Source organism: Pipra filicauda, unplaced genomic scaffold (assembly GCF_003945595.2).
Source record: "Pipra filicauda isolate LSUMZ 115617 unplaced genomic scaffold, ASM394559v2 scaffold260_size1094732_pilon, whole genome shotgun sequence".
Lineage (NCBI taxonomy): Eukaryota > Metazoa > Chordata > Aves > Passeriformes > Pipridae > Pipra > Pipra filicauda.
Window position 1 is genome coordinate 936,570 of NW_024104377.1, and position 25,223 is coordinate 961,792.

The following is a 25,223-nucleotide window of genomic DNA, read 5'->3' on the forward strand; positions in this document are numbered from 1 at the left end:
TTAGACAGAAATGTTTTAATTGAGGTGAACAATTACCCGTTTTAAGAGTGTTAGTCATATGTTTTCAATATAAAGCATAGGTTTAATTTTCCACTTCAGTAATTAACTTTTATCCAGTTGTATGACTTTCTTGTAGATCTCCCATTGTTTCAAGGACAGATTAAATGCAGTCAGACAGTAACCCTGATTCGATGGATGTGATAAATTCTGCTAGAATAGGGATGTCCTATTATAGATACTTTTCAATTGGACATGCATTATGCTCTGTGAATCTTGCTAACCTAATTTAAAGTTTTGATACTCTACTGTTTTAAATGCTTTCTTTTGTATCAAAGTTGATGTTTTCAAACTCAATTTAAAATTCATATATTTATCTTATTTGGCCACATTTTTTAATTTTTAGCCATGCGTGACGAAATCCCCATTCCTTTGACTCTATAGGACAAGTTGTGTATTTAGTGTTTGTATTTCATATTGCTGTAATTCAGTACAATTTCCCGTTCTCAGTTCTTGAATTTAAACTGTTTAGTACCATATTAAAATTATGATTTCGGTATTTACATTTTACATACGTTTGTTCTCTCAACATTAAATTAAGCATGTGGTTTAATATTTAGGTTGTTTACATTTGTCAAAATGTATAACTGATTTATTGAGGACTCTAATAGCATTTTTTATGAGTTAGGAAGTTTCTTCATTCATTCCTCTCCTTAGTTCATTGGCAGGCTGTTTGGCCATGGGTCCTAAATGCTTCTTTAATTGTCTCCTTTTAGGTTCTTTGAAGACTTGAGCAAATGCCAAATTTTATGATTCATGTCAAATTACACACACCAATAAGCCGTGGCATGATCAGAGTCTTAAAACAGTTTTTATAGAAGAGAGAAAGACACGTAAAAGCCTCTCATTTTTAGTGTAACAAATGTCACGCTGGTAGTAACAGAAAAGGTTTGAAGGTGAGAGTTTCATTTGTGACAGATTCCCAACCCATCCTATGTGTCTTCAGTGTGGTGCAGAATGGTATGGCCTGGTCCATGTCAGGAGACAGTGGTTGTGTGTGAGGTTCTTTAAAGTCTCTGCCTATGTTTCACAGTGTCTCTGCTAGATCTGGAGTCATTAGCCGAGGACTTGACTGAACTGAATTCCTTGCTGTATAAAAGAATTCCTGTGTAATGGAAAGCCTCTGAATTTTGGACTGTGATTCATTCATCTGTCTCGGTGAAGGGACTGGCAACTTGCAGAGGTGTGGCAGGTGGGAGCAACGATTGCTTTGATTCTACTGCACAGTTGTATGTGCAGTGATGTTTTAGGTGAGTCCGTCAATCTTTTATTTAAACCTCCTGAATTTATCTAGGTCCTTATTTCTGGTTGATTGGCTTTTGCTTTGGGTTCAGCTTCTCTAATTTTGACTTCCACCTTAAAGAGAAAGATACCAATTTACTTATGGGACTGTTGGAAGATAACCATTCATGGGTGTGAGGCATTCAGATGAGAGGGTGGCAATAAAACCAGCTAATGGAAGTGGGGCTTTTGGGATCTACTTACAGACTGTGGAAGTCCTGTGGTGGGCTCATCTTTGTGCTACTTAAAAAACCCTGCAATAAACAAAACAAAGAAACAAACAAAAACCCAAAACCCACCCTAAAACTGTACAGCTATTTCTCCTAGACTCTGTCTAAAATTTATTCATATTTGTAAACCTCAGCCCTGGACTACTGTGCAGTTTATCAGATTAATTAAGAAAGATTAATAGACTGATGAATTGAAACTGTGGTGGCCACATTTATCTTCAATGGTATTCACTTTTTCCCGTCTTGAGAAATGTTGCATGTTCTTGCTTCTGGCTTTCAAGGTGTCATGTCTTTAGCTGCTGGAAATCTGTGCATCATTATTCTTCTGGAGCACTCACAGAAAGGTAACTGGCTTTTCGTTTAATTAGTTTTTCAGGAGATTTGCACTTGTGCCCCTTCTTCTTTTGCTTTTCTACCTCCTCTGTTTATTCACTACATCTCTCTGTTAGAGGTATAATAATCAGAGAGGTATTAGAAGTTAGGTGTCTAAATCTAGGACCCTGAATAGTATGACCCCTAGTATACAAATTGCCATTTGACACTTCAAATATTCATCTAATATTTAGATATTTCTTGCTGACAGTCACAATTTCCTCTGAACAATTTCCTTGAATTTTCAGATGCAGTGTATTGCACCTCAGCTAGTAAAGATTTTTGTTGTTAAGTTTAACTATAAGACAGTCAGTGACTGTAATAAGTTTTTGAAGACCACTATGATAGTAGTCAGTTTAGCAAAAGGCATCAAGTAGTTAAAGCAATTTCCTAATTGTATTAGTCTTCCCTCCCAAAAAACTAGATTTGACTATTAAAGTTTAGATGTGGAAGGAAATTTAAAAAAAAAAACAAAACAAAACCAAAACCAAACTCTAATGTAATAGAGAGATAATTAATTCTCAAAGTTGAGAAGAAAGCTTTTTACAAAATATAATACTAGCATCTGATGTAGACATATGAAACCTTGTTTATTGCTTTAGAAAACATTTTATTATAAATTGTTCTCATATTTAAGTAATTACTTCTGAATGATTCTTTCAGAAAAGAGTTTAAAATCTTACCTGAAAAATATTAGCTGTGTGTACTTGTTAACAAAACATTGAAACTTTGAATATCAGGTAAAAATACCTCCTTAATACATATTTACTAAGCTTCTGATTCTATGCGACCAAATAATTGTTTTCAGGGTTTAATTCAGATGTAAAACCATGGAATTATGAATAGCAACAGATGATTTAAAGTGACATCAGTCAACTTGATTTTTATAACTGTCTCAAAATGTTAGTTAACTTTTTAAAAAAGCATTACATTTCTTAAAAAAAGTACCCTATAAGTAAGTCAAGACTTCTTCAAAAGTTTTTGAAGATACATACTAAAGAATTTTTAGATGTCCTAGTGTTATACAGAAATTAGTAATTCCTCACTCGAACAGTAAGAATGTAGATGTTACAGAGGGACTGTATAATTTTAACTGATAAAAATATGTACAGATTTTTTGTAAGTGCTTTTGTGTTTTCTATTTCATACCAGTTGATGGTACATCTTTACATATATTTTTAAGATATAATGTAATTTTTACCACTGTGCTTCATTCTCAAGTTGTTTGTTTGTTTGTTTGTTTTTGGGTTTTTGTTTTGTTTTGTTGTTGTTGTTTGTGGGTTTTTTTGGTTTTTTTTTTATTTTTTTTTTATTACCAGGAATACCTGACAATGTTTTCCATTGATCAGAAGTTGAATGAAAAATAACTATTAGTTCAGTCTTTGTTTTGGTGGCTTTACTGCATTAACTGCACATTTTTTGAGGTGACAGTTCACTATAGAGCTCTGTCATGTGCAGTTATTTCAGTGATTTTGTGTTCATTTGGACTTGTGACCAAATCTGAAACTGAAAATTAATTACGTGACAAAGAGAAGCCCAAAATGCTTCTTGATAACATTTATTTTCTGTGTGAGAAAACATTACTTGCTGGTAGCCTTTAATTTGAGCAAGAAAACTGAAAACTCTAAAATAAAATGTGCCTAGTTTGAACTATTTGTTAGGGTAAACACAGAGAGCAGTCAAAGAAAGAAGTGTGTTGAACATTATCATTAATGAACTGTATTCTTTCCCCAAAATGTTTTGAAAATCTTTTAACAAGGTGCTCCACTACCTCAAAACCCAATCCCTTGTAGACATCCATATAACTTCTTTTGAGGGTATATGTAATAGAAATATATCCAATAGATTTTTCTTTTGGGAGAAGTGGCTTAGCATCTCTTTTTCATGATGGATGACTCTCCATTGAGCAATGGAGATCCACAAATCAAGCATTAGGGACCACATAACTGATACATCATAAAAATACTAGTGTAAATTTTCTTACGGCCTTTCCAAATTGTTTATCAGTTCTGATTTTCTAAAGATTACAGGATATCCTTCACCTTTCTCTTAACAATGCTAAATAATGCTGACTGCAGTCTTGTCTGTATTTCATGTGGGATACTTGTACTAGAAATTGTTCTAATTGAGTTCTTAGGTACCCTATTAGTTCCCAGACTTTAGGTGAATAAGAATAATAGATGAAAAAAGGTTAGAATGGAGAATTTTGAAGTAATAATCATAGAGGGAACACCATTTCTGAGCAACTGGAGATATGTTTATATTTTTAATTCGGTTGCGCTCTGAGAGAAGTGAAATTAAGTCCCTGAAATACAGGACAGGAGAGAGAAACAAATGGCAATAAAGAAGCTGAAATTGTTAAGAGCAATTAAAGGAATATCCAGAAATCAGATACTAGAAATGATAAGTGAAGGTAAATCTGAAAGGCATTTCCAAGGAGAAATTATGTTATACAGTTAAAAAAAAAAAAAGAAAAAGAAAAGAAAAAATTGTCATCAGATAATTAGTTTGACTTTGACAGTGATACCTTTCTTGAGTTCTTGTTGAAGTAAATAGGCAATATTATTTAAACAGGCTAGTGCTTTTCTGTATCTGTGTTTTAAGAATAAGGCCTTATTTTGAGACTTAAACCTCTCCAGGTTTAATTGGAGAATTCTATGTGTGTAAAATACTTGACTGTGAAAAAGAATGAAATAAGTTTGTGGGTTATGAAATGACCTCTAGGTTATGAAAATGTGGTTGGAAAAATGTATTGCATATTGGAAAAATTTACATGCAAACATTCATGCAAACATTTTTTTTTCAAATCTACTTTCTCTAATTTGCACTGGTAATCAGTGCAAATCAGTTTTTCAAAATTCCTCTTTCATGGAAGGCTTAAACAGGAGAGTTAGTTTTTCTAAATTGTGTCCCATTTGGCTGTTGTTCATCTTACTTCTATAGAAGTTCAGGGTCCACAGGAAATCTAAGCATGGGTTTTACAAACAAAAGCAAATTAAATGTGAACCATAAAAGTTGGTGGGAAATTTTAAATTGTCTTCTCCTGCTGTTTGGCCTCAGCTTCTCTATTTTATTACTTATTCATTACTTTCTTTACTGTTTGACCCTGATGTCATATTTTATATGTGAAAACATTCATGTTCCCTCTTAAAGTGCTGCTGTTGGGTACAGCTGGGTTAAGGGGCCTGTGAAATCAGAGTATAAATTCCTCAGCATTTGAACCTTTGGAAAGTAAAATACTGTGACAAAGTACAGTGTCGCTGCAGCCCGTTACCAGGGCTGTTAGGTTGTGGTGAGAGCAGTGTACCCCAAAATGTCAGGCAGCGGGGCTGTTTGCCGCGAGGTAATTAGGAGCAATTAGCCGGGCTCCCTGCTGGGCACGTCGCTATTGCTTTTCTCCTCTTTGCCCTTCCCCCTGCTGCCACTGCAGGGCAACGAGTTGTGGCAGTGATGGTTCCCTGGGAGAGTGTGTGAGAGTGTGTGTGTGTGTGTGTGTGTGTGTGTCCGTGCGGGCGCCCCGGCCCCCTCCCCGCCCCGCCGCATTGTGGAGGGAGGGACCGCGGCCCGCAGCCGCCTCCGCCGCCGTGCGGGGCCGGGCGCTGTCCGTGGTGCTGAGCCCGGCGGGGACGGGCGCTGTCCGTGGTGCTGAGCCCCCGCAGGGCCGGGAGCTGTCCGAGGTGCTGAGCCGCGCCGCCCGGGCGGTACCATGGTGTTCGCTCCAGGTAAGGACAGCCGCTTCCCGATCCCAACTGGGGAAGCCAGCGGGAAGGGCCCGGCCGTGCCGGAGAACTGATGCGGGGAGGGGGTGGTGGGTGAGCCAGAGCTACCAGCAGGCAGAGGCAGGTAGGTTCAAAGAAGGTGGCTTAGCTTAGGATGTGTTTGGCTGTGGAGCCGGAGGTTATGAGGGTCATCCCTGTGGTTCCCATCAGAGAGAGGAGCCTCCTATACAAGTGTGCAGAGGACTGCTTGTCAGACTGTACAAAACGGTCAGGAAGGGGGACGTGGCCTTGGACTGACTGGAGAGTGAGTCCCCCTCAGCATCCACACTGGTGACTGCAGATGAGACAATCTGTGAAACTCATGGAGATATTTTACAAATTTCAATTTCCCCCTGTCCCCCCAAAAAATATTTGAATGGAAGAGAACAGAAAGTTTGTTCGGTCCAATTTTTACTGGAACAGAATTGAAGATTTCAGAAGGAGTGCATGTCTAATGGGAGACCTCACTCTATAAGGGTGCAGAATCTCTGCTGCACAGTATATATCAGCTAACACATAGAAGAAGGGAAACTACAGAGAATCTGCATTGAATTTCATACATTCTGCTTTGAAGTAGGCAGTTTGTTATTCAGAAAGGAATGAGAGGCCTGGTAGCTCCAGGATATAAATGTGTAGTGAAATGACTTGAAAATAACTTGTTTAAAGGTGTATAACTGTCAGTAAAATAGTGGGTCAATAGAAAAGGGAAGGTAAAAGCTGCAATTTGATAATGAATAACTATTAAAACCTTTTTTTTTGCAAAGCTAACTGAAGTTTTGTCTTCTTTGAAGTCCTATATCCAGTCTGTGAAGGGGAAAGAACCTTCATTAAAATAAATTATCTTGGGATTAACTTTGCTAGCTTGATAGAGTCTAAGTTTTTGGAAAAAATACTGTATCTTTTCAACAATCTGAAGTTCATTTTGTCTCTTTAACTGCCCGGTTGCTGTCTAATTTGATTCATTCACTTACATCGTGTTCTGAAACTGGGACCAAGTGATTTATATTAATAGAACCAGCCACTGCTTTTTGTAATACACCTTTCAGTATTAGTGGCTCTTTTCTGAACTCCTTTTATCTGTCAGACTGTCACCATTAACTGTACACGTTCTTGAAGTGCACTGTGGGACCAGAATACTGCAGGAAGAGATTACCTCTAAAATAATGAAAATGTGCTTCCCTCCCCCCCAAAGACTGACAGAGAACAAACCCCAAATGTCATTAATAACTGCATGAATTATTATTTTCACAACTGTAATCCATAGACAGAAAAAAAATCTGTCCAAATTGGTTTTGTATAGTCATTCTTCTTCAGTTTGCTTTTACTCAAAGAAAAGCCCATGGTTTCCTTGCAAATGTTGCCATAAAATACATAGGGCAACTCGGTAGGAGTTTGTAAAAGAGATGATAAAGCAATCTCTTATATTCAGACAGAGCAAACCTGAGTAAATTCCGATTTTTTTTATTGCTTTTTTTTCCCGCTGCAAATCAACCCTGACCTGGCATTATTTCTTCTCCAGATATTAAAAAAAAAATAAAAATAATCAGAACTTTATACATCCTTAGCATCTTCACAGTTCTTAAGGCCATGTAACGTAAGAATATTGTAAATTTACTTAGAAACTGAGTTTCATTTCTTGAGTCAACTTTCTGATTTTATCTCACTCTGATGAACGACCTCATTTTCTGTTCCATTTATTTGTTGAGATGCGAGAGGAGAGGAAGCAAAAGTCCATTTATTTGTTGGGGTGTGAGGGGAGAGGAAGCAGAAGATTTATCAAACGATAAACGTTTGGGGTCAGAATGATAAACATACTTCCAGAATGGAGGTGGAAAGAAGAAAACAAAACAACAACCAAGAGGAGACTTACCAGGTTTCAATAGACTTTTAAAAAGGTGGAGCCAACTGACTATTTACTTGAATAGATACTTTCCTGTTAATCTTCAACTCCTGAAATCTTATAGCTACTGTGTTGAAAAAAAACCACAATAAATTCCCCAAAATAAACGAATAAACAATCCCCCCCAAAGCCTGGAATTACTGAGCTAGATAGACAAAAAGGGCAGTATTCCATGTTCAAAATTGGACTTTCTGGGTCATTTGTGACAGTGTATTGCTATTTGCTGGTATGTAAAAACGTTTTCTTCATATGTGATCTTTCTTCATTCCCACTTAGAATTAAGTCTGTTCCAGAAAAAGAAATAAAAGAAAATACATTTTTCCTTACTTGGTTTAATGTGAGCAGGGTTTCATTACAGTTTTCTTCTATTTGACTAATGTTATGCTGATGTATAGGAAATGCAGTCCAAATTCTTAGATGTTTGGGCATTCATTTTTTTCTAGAGGATTCACATGTTGTGCTGCCCTTACAATGGGGTATGATCCATGTGGTGGAAATGTGCACAAGCTACATATTGCGAGGTTTAACTTCTTTACCTTTCCTAAACTGAACTGCCTTAGGCAGCCTGAGAAGTAGACAAAAATATGTTACTTGTTGTTGGATTTAAGGATGGAATTATGTAGGGCACTGCAGTAGAGAAGCATGAAATTTCAAGGTTTTATGTTGGATCAAAAAGCAAAGAGAAGTCATCACTGTTGAATTGGCAGGTTTTCTTAGGAGATAGATTTTGTTTAGAGGATAGTGTATTCCAGAATTTAAAAAAAAAAAAAATCGATGCCAAATTAGCCTATAAAATATTGATAACTCTAAATAATTCCAAAGATTAAATATCTGTCCTTGTGAGGTAGGAAATTAAGAGGTATTAAAACAGTTATTTGTTCTAAAGTGCTAGCAAAAATTACAGAATGCAGCAAGCTTTCTTCTGATAGCACATAATTAGGTTACAAAGGTGTGATCTTCCAATATTGGCATTTATCAAATTTAACAATAATTTTAAATGTTACTAATCAAACTAATTTGCAAACTTTAGTTACTCTTCCAAAAATTACCTTGGGCATATTCCATGCTTATTATCAACCTTAAGATGTCTTTTTTCAGTGCAAACATAAAAATAATACTCTTTACTTCCCATTTGCCTGAACAAGCACAGTACAAAGGTGTTTTTCATGCTCCAGTGATTTTCTCTGATGCCATTTTGCACGAGTCGCTCAAACGCTTATGTCTTAGGCCTTTGCCCTTATGTGTGTGTACTGATATAGCACAGCCATGGCCTGCATTTTTAAAATTAACTTGGGAATAAAGTTAGAAACCTGTTAAGGACATCTGAGCTACCTAATGGGTTTTCTAAGCAGATCTCACCAGAGTATAATTTCAGTGATTATTTTAGTCTATTTTGAGAATTTTACTCTTCTCTTATTCTGTGAAACCATAAATAAAATAACCAAATTATAAAATCTCATCATTGCAGGCCATCACTCTTTCATCTAGTACAAAGCTGTATTTGGTTGAATAGGTTTGGGGTTTTTCGGCTAAATAATGTATCCTGGAAAGGAGTCAGTTTTGATCTGAATACTTCAAGAAAGATTGGAACATTTACACTGACAGCTTGTTTCAGTTCAGAATACTCCCTTCCTTTAAGCTTGTACCTGCTCTGAATTGTGAGATTTCAACTTTTAGGTGAATCTTGTTATTTATCAGTGTAATTTGAAGAATTTCTTTTACCTGGCATTTTCTCATTGACTAGAAACTCATGTGCTTTACTTATGATCCTGCAATCTAAAAAGAAGGAGAGTGAGATAGAACTAATTTTTGTATCAATATTTTTATGTAAAAAAGAAAAAAGTGTGAATACAAAGTTTAAAGATAGACATTAGAGAAGTCAGAATATTCAATGCTCAGCGCCTTTTTCAGGCAGCAGCAACACCAGTAGCTTTTCAACTAGCTTTTCAGCAGCACAGCTGTTCTTAACACTTTTAAGCTAGGAGCAGTATAGCAGACTTGCATAATGACACAAGATCAGAAGCGTATCCTGTACCAAACATTTTAGGAATCTCATTAAACTGCAATTGAAGACGTCGCAGCTGCACACTGAAACAGATGTGCTTACTGGTCTCAATAGTCCTTATCTCCTCTGATGGAAAAACTGGGATAGCAGCAACCTGTTGTACTGTGGAAAGTGAAGACATGAAATTTCTTGATAGACTTTTTCTTTTTTTGATTATAGAATTACAGGTGCTATGGAGATCCCTGTCCAAAATGCCCAGATCAAGATGGTATGGAGGGACATGTTAATGAATGCAAAAATTGCTACCAATAACGAGTTTTTTTGAAGGTAACCTGTTATGGGATATCTCCGGTGTTTGTGTGGAGTGTGGTATTATGTCCATTAATGAAGTGTCTTTTATCCATGAGAACAAGGCAGGACGCAGTCCTTGTCCCCATTAACTGCTTTGCTATGTTCTGGTACTGCTCTGATTTCTGTAGCCCCCACAAAAAAAATCCCTAAGAAGACAGAAGAGTATTTATATGTGGGATTCTTACTCATTAGCTTCCTGCTGACAAAGGTCATGTGATGGACATGAATCAGAAGCTACAGACGAGACTATTTGCAGGGGCTCAGGCAGTCTCATATGTTTTTCTTGTCCAGAATTTGTGATGGCTGGTAGTGAGTGTAGGACCTGTTGCTGACCAAAAGTATCTAAATGCATTTACAGCTAAGAGTTCTCAGCAGTAGTTTGAAGTGTTTGCCACCTGGTAGGAAGAAATCATATAAGAGGAAATTTCTTATTCTTTTTTGCTGAGGAAAAGTTGTTACTTATGCTGCCCTCTCCCCAATGACACATTGATCTTCCCCCTGCTGTGAAACTCCACTAGCAGATCTCATTAGTGAAGTGAAAGAAAGTTTGTTCATAGATATTCAGAAATGTGGTGAAATTATCAAGCTTAAAAAATAGTCAACAGTTCTAGGTGCAATCTTTCCTTAAAGTATGAATGAATGTAGTCTTAAAAACTGACACAGAATGTACTTTTTAAAATTATTTTTAACAGAACAGAAGGCTTAAACAACTGAGGCTGGCACCTTTCACTTCCATATCACTGGGTTGAATCCTATTCAGGTTAGCAGTGAGAAGAATTCTGGTTTCACAGTGGCAGGGTAGTGGCCTATATTGAAGGAGTTGTTCATAGTTGGGGGATGGTGGTAATAAGTGATACAGTCATTATTAACATCCTTATTGGCACTGTTTACTGAGCAGGAAAGTCAAACAGTCAATGCAGAAAAGGAACGAGTTACACTGACCTCTAAAGTTTATCCCTCCAAGTCATTATTCTTCTAGATGAATTGTTCTCTTGTACTTGTAATAGACATAAATAATAAGATTCCAGTCTTATAAGCTTTATCATGATAATGGAAATAAATGCACTTACTGTAAAATACAGTGAAAGGTAGATTTATTCCTATACCTTCAATCTTTTCTATTAAATGTTTTATTAAGGACGTAATCCATTCTATTAAGTTTACAAATACTAGGTTAAGAAAAAATTATTTGCAAGTAATGTATTTATAATTTCTTTATAGGCTTTCTGAAATTTTCTGACTACTAGTTACCCATTTGTATTGTGTTCTTTACATAATAACTTGAAAGGTCCTACTGAATTTCAGTGAATGTCAATTGGAGAAGAGTCTTTCCTGATGTCAGCAGCAATTAAAGGCTGACCTAAAGAGTCATAAAATGTTTCAGGTTCCTTTAGAATGCCTTGCCAGGGAAATCAGGGCAGGTGAGCTCTGTGCTGCTGTTGTCTGCTCCTGTAAATGCCTGTAGTAGTGTTATCAGAAGATACTGTCTTCCTTCTTCAAGAGAATTTGAAATTTTCTGCCTGAAGAAGTAAATTGAGCCATGTACTACTCAGCTGTTTCTCTAATGGTAAGGCAAATATAATCTCCTGTGAATTACTTGCATTTGCTTCACTTTGTAGTATGCATATTTGATACAATGACACTGTATTTTCAGTCTTTGGGCAATGAATCTATTCACAGTTTATCAGTATGGAGGGGTTGCATGTCCATTACTACTTCTATTAAATACCCGCAGACTGACATTGCATTTTATCTTGAGGTAATAGTTCCTTAATAGAGCAGGAAATATTTCTCTGGGAAGACAGAGAATTAGTTGCAATGGTGGAAAAGAGCCTGTTGTAAGGACAGATTCTGTCAAGATTACAGCTATGAAAGAAAAAAATAAAAGGTTTTACTCTTTCAAGGTGCCTTTTAGGTTTATATAATCTTTAATTCACTTTCTCTTGTGACTTTGTGTATATGCATACATATATATATATATATAAAAATATATAAAATCTCAGCCTCAATTGCTAATAGCCATGTTAACAGCTTTGGTACTCCAGTCAAATTCCAAAATAAGCAGGAAAGTTGCAAATTTAGGTTTTTTTCCTAGGGTTTTTGTTGTGGATTGTAGGGGGGGTTTTGTTTGTTTGTTCTTTTTTTTTTTTTTTTAAAGCTAGAGAAGAGCTCTGTATCAGCTGAGGTTTAGCTAGACAATTTCTTATTCTGAGTAATCTGGTATAAACTGAAACACATCTAAAATGTAACAGGTTGTTTTCACTGGTTTGCTGGCTTTTGACAGGTTACATAAACTCTTCACAATTTTCTTCTTTAAAAAAATCAGGTTCAGATATAGGAAATTTTAATTAACCTGTACATACATCTTTAAGACCAAAACTCACAAAAGATTGCAGAAATATGAATACAACCACTAGCAAAATAAACCTTTAGCAGTGGAATACGCCTCCATTGAAAACTTCCCCTTTACTTATGCTATGCAGTGTTGGATACAAAAGTCTTCTAACACAAAAGCTAAGTATTTCAGAGGGGGTTTGTGGAAGTCCACCAATGAACTTTTCGGTACAGATTCAGAAGACCTACATAAATGTTATTTAGCTTTCCGTTCTTAATGTTTTCTTTCTTTGTGTAGGAATTTCTGAGCACCTGAACAGTAGAAAATAGAAGGCAGAGAGAGTTAGATCATGAGTGGTGTCCCTCAGGGCTCTGTCTTGGGATCGGTGCTCTTCAGTACCTTCAACAATGACACAGACAGCGGGATCGAGTGCACCCTCTGCAACTTTACAGATGGCATGAAGCTGAGCAGTGCAGTTGGCACAACAGAAGGATGGAATGCCATCCAGGGGGATCTGGGCAAACTTGAGAGGTAGACCCACAAGAACCTCATGAAATTCAGCAAGTCCAAGTGCAAGGTCCTGCACCTGCAGGTCAGGGCAATCCCAGACATAAGCATGGACTGGGAGAAGAGCTGGGAGAGCAGCCTTGCCGAGAAGGACTTGGTGGTGCTGGGATGAAAGGCTGGACATGAGCCAGCAGTGTGTGACCAGCAGATCAAGGGAGGGGATTCTCCCTCTCTACTCTGCTCTGCTGAGAGCCCACCTGGAGTGCTGCATCCAGTGCTGGAGTCCTCTGCAAAAGAAGGGCATGCACCTGTTATAGCAGAGAAGGGCAGCAAAGATGATCAGAGGACTGAAATACCTTTCCTGGGAAGACAGGCTGATAGAGTTTGTGTTGTTCAGCCTGGAGAAGACTTCGTGGAGTTTTCCAGTCCATAAATGGAACTTATAAAAAAAAGGAGAGTGACTTTTTATGTGGACAGATAGTGATAAGACTAGGAGGAACAGTTTTAAACTGAAAGAGGGGAGACTTAGATTAGACATTACAAAGAAATTCTTCACTGTGAGGATGGAGAGGCACTAGAAGAGGTTTTCCAGAGAAGTTGTGGATGCTCCTTGGCAGGGAGTTTGGATCCTTAAAGTCACTTCTGACCCAAACTACTCTAAAATTCTGTTATAGGTCACCTGTTTCTGTGCCACTGGACCTCTCCCTCCATGGAAGAATCTCCCTCCATGGAAGAAAATAAGAGGTTTCTTATTTCAATATTTGAAATGGATTCCCTAAAGAAATAGGAAAATTGTACAGATGGAGAGAATATAAATTTTTCATAAACTTTGAATTAGCTGGTCCTAGATGTTCTTTAGGAAGTATCTTATTTTTGATACACTGAACTCTAGCCTAGGAGCTAAAAGCTCTGATAAATTATTGTTAGTTTACAGTATTGGAATGAGAAATTTTCCTTCTGGGGTCAAAATCTAAGTATCACATTTATGTGTTTGGGTGTGGCGGAATTGTCTGTGACCAACTCTTTGAACTACATTCAGTCTCAAAGCTGAAAAGACACAGTCCTTAAGGAGTGAATTTATTGCTATGTGTGAAGAAAATATATGGATTGAAGTGTTTAATCTGGTTTTAGTTAATATTATTAATTTATGGCAAGAAACCTTACTAAAATATGTTGAAAAAATGCTTAGGAATAGATAATGTATCTATAGATCTCAAGCTCTAAGAAAAAACAACTTTGGAAGCTTCATTTTGGCTGACATATTTCAAATAGTATGAAATAAATTGCTGGAGTCTCCAAAAAGACAATTTCCATATAACAAACCAAAGAGGTTTCCTGATATTTTCTTCTTTTAAGAAACTGAAAAATTCAGTGGGGAAAATAATTACAGAAACTCAACTGAGATATAGGTAGTGGCTGGATAAAAAGATACAGTAAAGTATTACTCTGGAGATATTATTATGTCCTTTGCAACAGTTTATCTGTATTTCTGCTCTTATATTTTATTTTGAAGAAAAAAGTAGTCTGTGCTGGCCCCCTTCTTGGGGGAAGTTCTTCTTCCATACTTGTTTTGCAGCAGGAATTAGGGAGTGATGTTAGGGCAAAAAATAAAACTGAACCTAACCATGAATTTTCTAGTGAAAGTGAGTGTTACAATCCCCTGCACAGAGTGATTAGGGTATTGGAAAAACTCAATGATCCTACATTAAAACACTTTTAGCTGTTCTGATATGTTCAGTGTCCTCCCTTCTTCCTCAAGGAATTGCAGTAACTGAGTAATGCTTTCCAATACTTGACAACTATTAGTCAGGACCTCACCAGGCTGCATTTCAGAGCATGAGAAATGGTACTGGACACAATTAACTCTAATGCAGTTAAGAATGCATTTATTATTTATTTTTTTAAAATATTAAATTTACAACTTCCTTGTAGGATCATTTCATGAGGTCTCTGAACTGGCATCATTACTAACATTGAGACAAATTGGGTCTCTAATCCTGTGAACAGCTCAATGGCTCTCATGCATAAAGTTGGTTTGTGCACATGTGTTGGAAAGCCTTCAGCCCTGGCTGATTGCCGTGTTCATTCATTCTGGATATAATTAAACTGACTCATCAACATTTCCTGATTATGGATGCTGTGTAGCCTCATACTTTATATCTCTTCTTCAAATTAGGCGTTTTGTACTGAAGTTCTAGCTCCAACCTCTAAAGCAAAACAAAGAAGGAGATTTTTTTAACCATCTTAATTCACAGATTACAAAATATTCACCAGAAGAGGCTCACCTGGAACTTCTGTGCTGTGGTCAACAAGATGGAGATATGTTACTGCCTAATGCCACAGGGAAGTTAAAGAAATTAACTTGGTTTCTTGTAGAAGAATATCAATATTGATGCAAAGAATGTTAGTGTTAATTATTGCAACATACACATGTATATTATGTTATTATAAACTTGCCTGGTTCTGAAAGTTTTTAAATATGTAGAGCTTATAAAAACAATTTAGGTGATAACATGCAACTTTTTTCCATAAATACAGCTCACATTCATCCACACTGGACCATTTGATGAATTCTAATCATCATGGTCTTGTTTACTTATACTGTCATTTCCTTTAAAAATTCATCAGTACTCTCAGTTGGATTATAAAAATTACAGTAGTAATTTTCAATAGAATTAAAATGGATTTTCCAGAGATCAGCATTTATGTTGAATTATTATTAATTTTTATTAATAATGGAAAAAAATTAATTCTAATGTTGCAGAGCTGCGGAAAATAATATAATGGTTAAATATTGCAATCCAAAGCAATATATTGATAAAACTAATAGTCAATTTTCCGGTTAAAGGCTATACCTGCATAATCTCATGTAAAAATGAAGAAAAAATATTTACTTCTTGGCTCTTTCAGCTTCAAGATTCCTGCATAAATTAAAATTGTAGCTAACGGGGAAAACATTTTGGTTATTTCTGAGTTCTAAACTGATCAGAAGTTTGCTTAGAGGAATGTGATTTTTATTCTTAGTTTTAGATGTGGTTAAGCTCAAAGCTGTTTACACGAACAAAAAATTCTCATTTCCAGAAGACTGACATTAGTGGTATTCATTTGCTGGAATTAAACTGCAGTGGTTATTCCTGTGAAGCAGAACATAAACTTCTGACCTCTGATGCATAGCCCTTGAGATTCAAGGGCTATGCCCCCTTCAAGGGCTATGGAACCTGTCACATAAGCTAAGCTGCTCTCTTCAAATGCAATGTTTGTATTGTTCCTCAAGACAGAATGAAATGTAACCTTCAGGAAGACATGATGAGCTGCATAAATGTCACAAACTTTGAGGAAAGGTGAATTAAAATTAAAGACATTATTTTTCTCCTTGGAAAATTAGTAACCTCATACAGGCGAAGAAGCAAAAGGGATAATTGAGGGACAGTAGAAGTTTCCTGAGACTGAATGTACATTCATGGTCATGCATGCTCATGCATAACCAATGTCTTCTCAGAAAGTATGGGATAAATTATTTCTATTCCATGTTCTCCAAGAGTGGAAAGTTTCTTTCTACCACAGCTCATTCACCATTTAGTTCCTGCTCTCTTTGCATGTCAGAAATGTTGCTTCTGTTTCCTTCTAGATCACCTATTGTGCACCCCACAGTTTATTGCCAGCATTACTGGATCTGGGATGAACTTGCATCTTTGCAAGGTCATGCCTGTGGTAGTTTAGTTTCATGATAATATTCCAAACAATCCTATGACGAGATACAGTAGAGAACTTAGATGCTGATTCAAACAAATTACCTGTTGTTGAGTGTTATTTAGTAGGAGTGTTTATAAGGCATAATAAATTTGTAGCAAGCTGAAAGGGAAAAGCCACAGGGGATATCAACAGAAAGTGTACTTTGATTGTGGGCTGGAAAGAAAATGACTTGGGATGCTTTGAAGAAAGTGAACTGTATAAATGAGAAAAGGCTCATGTGCAACCAGAGTGAAGTTCTGCCAAATGTTTTTTCTCTGTACCTATTTTTTTTCTATGTATACCTTTCTTGGGTATTCCATAGTCTAGAAACATCGCAGAGCATGTAAATTCTCACACACTAGATATTTTTGTAACTTAAACTAATATTAGTTCTATTAATTGAAATGAGTACTTGGAATTTACTTCAAATACTTTTATTCTTTTTCCAAACTGCTAGCATGTTTTCCTTTTTGGGGAACATCCTCAGGCAAGCTAAGGGAATTTCAAGGCACTGATCTATGGGATTAGTTTTAGCTGGAAGTGGAATATGTGACTGATTCCTGCAGCCAGTCCAAGATTTTGAGGTTTTTTTGGATCCCTCAAACTAAACTTTAGATTGCAGAACCAGACCAGAGTTTGAAAGTTAATTTTCATCTCCGTGTTAGTTGGCACAAAATTTACCAAGTGAAAGATAAGGTAATAAAAATATGTTAAAGATACTTTGTCAGGTGTTAATGATAAATTACTGCTTTGCATTTAACATCACTTAACCTGGATATTTCAGTTCTCTATTTACAGAATTGAGGTGCTGGGTTCCTGTATGTCAGGTGAGCATCTAAAGATAAAGAGTAAGTAGAAAAGAATTTCTGACATCAATAGAAAAAAAAGTAGTCTTTACACAAGGATAACTAGTAGACAGAATGCTGCTTCTGATGTCCTTCAAATTTTCCCCAGCAGTTACTTCAAGTGACCTATTTGTCATAGAATTTTAACTTAACTAGTTATTCTTCAAATTTAAAAAAAAATATAGATAAAAATTAATTGTATGTTATCACCCCAATAACTCTTATTTTGATTACCAAAACACCAAATACTTGGACAGCAGGAGTGATGTCTGTTTCACCTGATTGAAAAGACACAGTTCTTAAAATGCCTGATTAATTCTATAGGCAGTCAAATTTCTGCTTTGGTGTCCACAGCAGCCTGTATTTCAGCAAGGTGAAGGTAGATATGTTCCAGCTCAACCTCTTTGGGATTCTTGCATGAATCATCTCTGCTTTCCTTAGTCAATTCCTTTCTTCTTCCTCAGAGTAGGTCCAGCATATCAATAAATAAATGAGCTTCTCAGAAACAGCTAGCTAAGTGATTTCCTTGAAATGAGTAATTGGAAGAAGAGAATGTAGTGGGAATGCTCTTCAAGACACGGCTGTTTACTCCTTCAAGAAGTGGAAAAATTGGGGTTTATGGTGGGAAGGGACCTCTGGAGGTCATCTTGTCCAACTCCTGCTCAAGTAGGGTAATATAGAACCATTTTCCCAACATCATGTCCAGATGGGCCAGCTGTAATTAATAACACACACCCAGGGGAGCTGCTTAACATGTCTGGATTCTGGTTGGCAGTCCAGCTTCTGCACATAATAGTCTTGGACCTCTACACAGCACCAGGTATCCCCCTCAAAAATAACTATTATTTGCACTTGCTTTCTAATTTAGATGGTCAGCAGAAGCTGGTCTCATTGGTCACATCACCCCCACTCCAACAGCTTTGGCTCTCTCCATGTCCAAAGCCAGTTAGCTGTTATTATCTAAAAGTTACACAAATATAAATTAAATTTGTTTGAGCTGCCTTATTTCCTTTCTGTGCATATCTAAGCCCTCAGAGGCAGGGCAGAAGTAGTCCAGGGGTTTTAGATTCTCTGTTCTTGGTTATCTCAGCAAATAAAAGAATCACCTAGTAAGTTGCTAATCTAAAGCTGAGCAGATGAAAACTACATCTCACTTATCTGAGTGGTGCTTTCAGATGGGTTTTACTCCAAAATAAACAACTGAAAAAGATAGAAATTCACTGGAAAACTATCCTTTTTTCAGCTGGGTGTTGCTGTGAATGACCTTCCTCATGTAAAAATATTTAAAATTCAGATTTTGCAGATATTAAGTGGCAAGGACCAAATCATCCCTAAGGAAAGAAAACTGAGTCATTTTCAACAGCAATGTACTTAATGACAGTATCTTTTCAGCAATAAATTCTGGGGGTTTATGGCTTTAGGGGTTGGCAAATTTTTCACTTTACACATAATATCATAGACCATTACAACATACTCATCTGTATTTAGAATTTCATGTTTATCTATGCTTTTGTTAATATATTATCTTCTGAACATCAGCGAGTTGACTGATCAACTCTGCAAGAAGACTAATTAATTTTTATCACCTTACAATTGTGTAATAAAATTGAGTTCATATTTGAGTAATAAAGAAGTATCTATACTTTACTGTTAAGTAACATTGAATTTTATTCAAAAAAACACTGTTTCAAGTGCTAAGGAGTGGGGAAAACTGAATCAGGGAAGCTGATAGTACCAAGAATTCAAGTGATTCCTTTCAGTCAGCTTTTCCACTTTAAAGCATATTTTCTAAGTTTTCACATTTTTAACCTCTTAATTCTAGACAAACTTTGTCATCACAATACAGTTGCAGGATTTCTTTTTAATTATTCAGTTTCAATAGAATTAAACAACATTTTTATTTTGCTTTTAAGCAAAACATGTATAATATGAACATGATAAAAATAAGTATTTGTTTTTAGAGAGAGGTGGGAGATAATGAATTATTCCTTTCTCATTGAGTAAGCTTTGATTGTTTTGCAGCTCATTGTTTTGGGCTCGCAGAACAGTTTGGGTCAGAAAGAACTTTCAAAGATCATCTAGTCCAACCCTTCTGCCATGGGTGGGGACATCTTTTATTACATCAGGTTGCTCAAAGCTGTGTCCAACCGCATCTTGAATGTTTTCAGGGATGGGGCATCCACAACAGCTCTGGGAAGGCTGTTCCCAGTGTCTCATCATTCTTATCATAAAAAATTTCTTCTTTACGTTCAGTGTAAATTTACCTTCTTAGTTTAAAACCATTGCTCCTTGTCCTTTCAGACCTTTTACTTGCCCTGGTAAAAAATCTCCAGTTTTCTTGTAAGTCCCTTTTATGTATTGAAAGGCCATAATAAGGTCTCTCCGGAGTCTTGTCTTCTCCATGCTGAGCAACCCCAACTTTCACAGCTTGCCTTCATAGGACAGTCATCTAAGCCCTCTGATCATCTTCATGGCCCTCCTCTGGGCATGTTCCAACAGGTCCATGTCTTTACAGTGCTGAGGACCCCAGACCTTGACTACTCCAGAATCTCACGGGAGCAGAGTAGAGGGGTAGAATCACCTCCCTTGCCCTGCTGACCACTCTTCTTTTATATAGACCATCATAGAACTGGCTTTCTGGGCTGCAAGCAGACATGGCCATCTCATTTCCACTATTTTGTCTACGGCTATCTCGACGTCCTTCTTCAGAAAGCTGCTCATAATAAATTCACCACCCATTCATTGTCTGCATTGATATCGCGCATTGCCTTGACCCAGGTGCAGGACCTCAAGCATATCACATCTTAATAGTGTATTCCTTAAGGAAACTAGTGATTCTCCATTTGTTTCTATCTTTATCCTGCTTCTGTCTTTTTATCCTGAAAGAACATTGGGAATTTATCACGGTTCCAGATATGGACCTCTCATAAAAGCAACTGACCTTTAATTCGCTCTGTTTGATTTCTCTCAGGATGTAATTCTTAATACATGTCATTAAAAAAGACAGTAAAATACAAATACTATTTAATTAAATGCTTGAGCATATCAGTCATTTAAGAAAGAACTGAGATCAGTGTCTTCAAAACCTTTAAAATTAAATCTAGTGATGTAAATAAGCACCTAGGCTAAGAATTTCAATTGGCAACTGAGTTCCTAAATGCCAATAGGTGTAAATCACCTTAATTCAGAATATATATTTTTTAATCAAGATAACTTTGAATGTTATGGAGCACTTTTTATTGTCTGAATTGTCATTTGTGTTAGGAATCAAAACACTTTTAAAGAGAAACCTTTAAACATAAACTATTCTTCTTCATTACCAAATGTCAGTAGTCACACTACATTACTTTTTTGTTCTCCAGATTAAACTTTCTGGCAAAACAAGGAAGTTTCACATAAGAAATATGTATTTGTCAGGTTGCTATAGAAAGTGTTTTCTGTTTTACGTATAGCAATCCGAGCTTTTTTTAATGTTGTGCACATATCTTTGAAAACCTAGCTAAGGATTAATAAACTGCACTTAACAAAATTTTGTACGTTGAAGTCAGTTAGAATTTGATGGATGAGGGCTTTTAATCAGAAGTAATAGTAAACAGAAATGTTAATGAAACAGATTTTTTTCTGTATGGTGGTGTAGTACATGTCAGGCTTGCAAATTGAAATCCAATTCCCTGTCCAGAAACACAGCTCAAGTCAAAAAGGATGTGATTAACAGCTGGATGAGAAAACCCTCATTTCCTGTCTTACTGCAAAATGTATCTGTGCTTTTTTCAGCTGTGAAGTCGCAGCTGTCCCCAGAGCTGGGGTGTGGGTAACTCAGCTGTATGACTCAGACTCCCCCTTCATTCAGTCCTGTAGCACTGACCACACAGAGGCGCTTTCTACCCTAATTTGTCTTCTGTATTGGCAGGTTTCTTATGTAATAAACTGTCCCCAGGTACTCTGTGGTTTGGTTGTTTTGTTGAGTATTGTTACTCTTCCCTTTTTCTGTCCTTCATGTTTTCACAGAGTAGTCCCAAGTTCTTAGTTCCTTTTCTTTCTTGTTTGGCTTTGGCAGGTGAGAAGCCAGGGACGGAGCAAGATGAAGTTAAGCTGCAGAACGCCAGCAAGCAGATTGTGCAGACTGCTATCCTCCGAGCAGTGCAGCAAGTTTCCCAGGAGAGCCAGCAAAAGGAGAAGCGAACAAACAGTACAAGCCTCCAGCTAGAAAGAGGAAAACTAACCAAGAAGCATGAAAAGAAGTAAGGGAGCAGATTGGGTTTTTTCAGTCCTCCAGTCTGCAGAGTTTTCAGCCTTCTCTTTAGTATCAGCTGTATTGCCAGTGCAATGCTACTGTTGTAAAGCAAACCAAAGTATTATCACACCTAGACATAGGGTAAAACTGCAATAGTCCTCAGCTGAGAAATATTAAGTGCATTAGATGAATAACTCCATACTTATGCAGTGCCTCTTAACAGAAACAATAACCATAGTTATAAAAGTAGTTTCAAGCACAAACTCTTATGATATGAACTTATTCTCAAAAGCTTGTTGTCAGAGCACTTTCATGTTAAGTTCTGCGTGCAACATTTATGTCAGTTCAGCTGGATGGACTCTTCTTTGAGCGAATGGGTTCACTGAAGTTGTCTTTACCGAAGAAATAGTTTACTGTCAAGTATAGCAGAATGATTTCAGACTCCCTTGAAGCACGGGTTTGTACTTTGCTTTGATTAGACATGAGCTATGTGAAATGGAGTATAAAGTGGATTTGGCAAGTTCTGTGAGCCAATTTCTTTTTTCATCTTAGAAAAAAAAAGAGCAATCCAGTAAGACTGCAGTAACTGTGATCTATTACTGTGATCATATACCTATGATCTCTGTCTTTTTTTAAGAAAGTTAAAATAAGTACTGAAGTTTTAGTCTACTTATTTGAAATACTTCTATACTTCTGCATAAAAATCACTTGTGCCTCAACTATTCCTTTTAATTTTCTTGATATTGAAAGAAGATAAAACTGATGCAATGATAAGGAGTTCACCAATATATTCTTCAGTTTTGCAGCTTTTCTGGGGCTTGATTTACAAGACTGGAGTGTCTTAAAAAAGGGGTTGAATTTATTAATATCTTGAAGGATGAAAATATACTGTGTCTGAATTCTGTCATGGTAGATATTTCTCACCTGCTGTGCGTAAAGTGACTTTATATATTTGCAATTGTAACATAGATTCACCTTAAATAGCATTGCATTAAGCTGGTAATACAGAGCTTACCCTTTAAGTGCTCTATATAGCTGAAGAAATCCATGATGTTTCAGAAAAGACAAATTAAAAAAATGTTCCCTTCACTTTTATGCTCCCTTTCTGTAATGATGATTGCGCTATTATACGTCTGAAATTAATAACTGTGTATTTAATTCTAGAAATGGCTTGTAGCTCTGCTTCAACTGAATTCCTGTAGTAATGCACCTAGAAATAGAGAGAAGCAGATGTTCTGCAAAACTGTGAACTATTTTTCTACTCAGCTAGGTGGTTCTCAAAGCGGTTGTGGGTTAAGCAATTGGCTATTACTGTGTCCTGTTGCTTGTGTTAAACAATTTTGGATTCATCATGGCCAGAGGCTTAGCCATTAATAGCCACATACTGTAATATTAAGTTTTTAAATTTACTTGGTTTCTTTCTTTTTTTTTTTTAACTTAACAGCACTGACTCATACAAGATAATAATTTAGCTCAATCTTCTTTCACTTAAAAATTAAAAGAAGAATTCAATATGATTAAAGTTGTTCCAAATCATCTAATAATGAAAACTGACTCGGATTCCAAGTACACAGATGGTTCAGTTCTGTAGACACTGCGTGAATGTTTTTAGCCAAGCAAACTGAAAGGTGAAAGTGATTGGGTCTTGAGGCATGTGTGGTTTTGTTTTAATAGTAATTGTTTTACCATTGGCTTTTTCGTCAGTTCACCTTTGGTTGGGAGGTAACTCTTTTCTAAGCACTCTTTGCATCTTTGCTTTCTGAGAGCCTAAGAAAACTGATCATGAGTAAAGGTTTAATTCTGAGTCTGATGAGCAGGCAAGTCCAGTGGATGAGAGAGAGCAAACCTTTTGGAGAGACTCCGTGGTGCAAAACAGTGTTTGCCATGGACTCACCTACAATGCTGCAGGAAGGAGAGATATTGAACATATCAATTTCTTTGAAAATATTCTACTCCTTTAATGTTTTTTGTCACTATAAATTTGAAATGTGTTTGTGTTGGGTTTTTTTTTTGTATTCCTGGTAATTATGTTAATAATCTTCATATAATTTTAAAACTTGTTTGTATGTCATGTTTTTTTTAATTAATCATTTTAGAGAAAGAATAATTTCAAAAGCCAGTGAGTCCAGGCTTTTGCCACTGCTTTATATGACCCTATTCCACTCCTGGTCCCGCTCCTCCCACTATACTGTTATATAATATCTCTTTACTGTCCTAGTCCTTTCAGACACACTATTACTCAACCATTTAACAGTCATGTCCACCACTGTCAGAGTACCGATGCCATCAGAAGTCTAATATCTTGGAAAACTAAAAATGGTGGGAAGCCTAGCAAAGCCTTGAGGAAGTTTTCTGTAGTCTCCTATTGCAGACAAACAAATACTGCATCTTAAGTAGTGTAGTTTTCCCTGAGAGCCAAATGATGTGTCTCCAATCTAGAGTATACATCCCTAAGTTAGAGCATGCATTTAGTATTTCCTGTTGACAACAGATGTTCCGCACACCACTTACATCCAGGATATGCAACTGAGGTTTGTACTACATGAGAGAAAACTGCACAAAAGTAAACTTTACCCTTGGTTCATTATATGCTTACTACATGATGAAAGCGGGTATTTTTTGGTATTATCTTCACTCACAGATTGTATTTTCTGAAGAAAATACAAGACTTTAGAAATTATTACAGATGTGATGTAGGTCTTTCTACAAATAAAAAAGAACACCTAAAGAAACTCTTAATACTTTACATGTCTCTGGTTTTTCCTGTCAGAAGAGGGGAAGCAGTTTTCAGATTCACTAGACAAGTCTCATGAAGCAAACTGTGCTCATGAGATTTGTAGTAATGAATGCATTATTCAGCACAGTAATTCATATCTTAGAAGTACAAGACAATCAAAATGGTATCTATAGGTATTTAAAACAAACTCACCACATTTTAGCACTTACAGTGGTAAGTAGAGGGTTGTACAACTATGTGAAATTGTATTTATCACAACTCCAAAAGAACAGAACAGTCATGTGTCTGTGGCAATCCTGCACTACACTTGCTATGTTTTCAGTCAGTTTGATTATCCGAATTTTATTACCATACTTGTGCTATTCTTTGTAAGGGTAATCAAACAGCAATGCTTAAATGGAAATTCGCATGGTCATAGCAGAATGTTGTAAGAGATTACTAAATGCCACTGTACATTGGTGGTTTGGTTTTGGTTTTTGGTTCTGTGTGGTTACATTGGAAATTCCTTGCTCTAAAATAAATAAAACCAACAACTGTGACTTGGAAACAGCCATATTAATTTTATCATTTCAGAAAAATAAAAGCATTTTGTGATAATATTATATTTAAGAGTTGAAAATTCTTGAATATTTATTCAATAGCAAACAACCACCTAAAAATATTACTGTCTCTACTCATGTTGTGTCTGATTATTTTGTTTTTTGTTCACATTTTTTAAATGTTTCAGAATGTAGTATGTCTACAATGGTAAGTAAAATTGCTAGGTAACTGTTCTCAATATTACTACCATGAAATACACTGCAGTTTTTCTTTAAATGGGTGTTAATATCAAATGCAGGGATTAATGTGTCATTACTGAAGGCTTTTCTGAAAACAGTT

At 36.4% G+C, this 25,223-nt stretch overlaps 1 protein-coding gene across 4 annotated transcripts; it reads left to right on the forward strand.

Moving 5' to 3' along the window:
• The first annotated feature begins 1,818 nt into the window (after positions 1-1,818).
• Positions 1,819-24,946, forward strand: AKAIN1 (A-kinase anchor inhibitor 1). Of its 4 annotated transcripts, XM_039382212.1 has the most exons (3): positions 5,388-5,662; positions 9,823-9,930; positions 21,431-24,946. In XM_039382212.1, exons 2-3 carry the CDS (start codon positions 9,894-9,896, stop codon positions 21,616-21,618), a joined length of 225 nt encoding a protein of 74 aa, XP_039238146.1. In that variant the 5' UTR covers positions 5,388-5,662; positions 9,823-9,893; the 3' UTR covers positions 21,619-24,946. The 4 variants fall into 4 exon arrangements, with proteins under 4 accessions (XP_027601281.1, XP_039238146.1, XP_027601541.1 ...); XM_027745480.2 differs by lacking the exons at positions 5,388-5,662; positions 9,823-9,930 and adding an exon at positions 1,819-1,912; XM_027745740.2 differs by lacking the exon at positions 9,823-9,930 and having other exon boundaries at positions 5,392-5,662.
• The last annotated feature ends 277 nt before the right edge of the window (positions 24,947-25,223 follow it).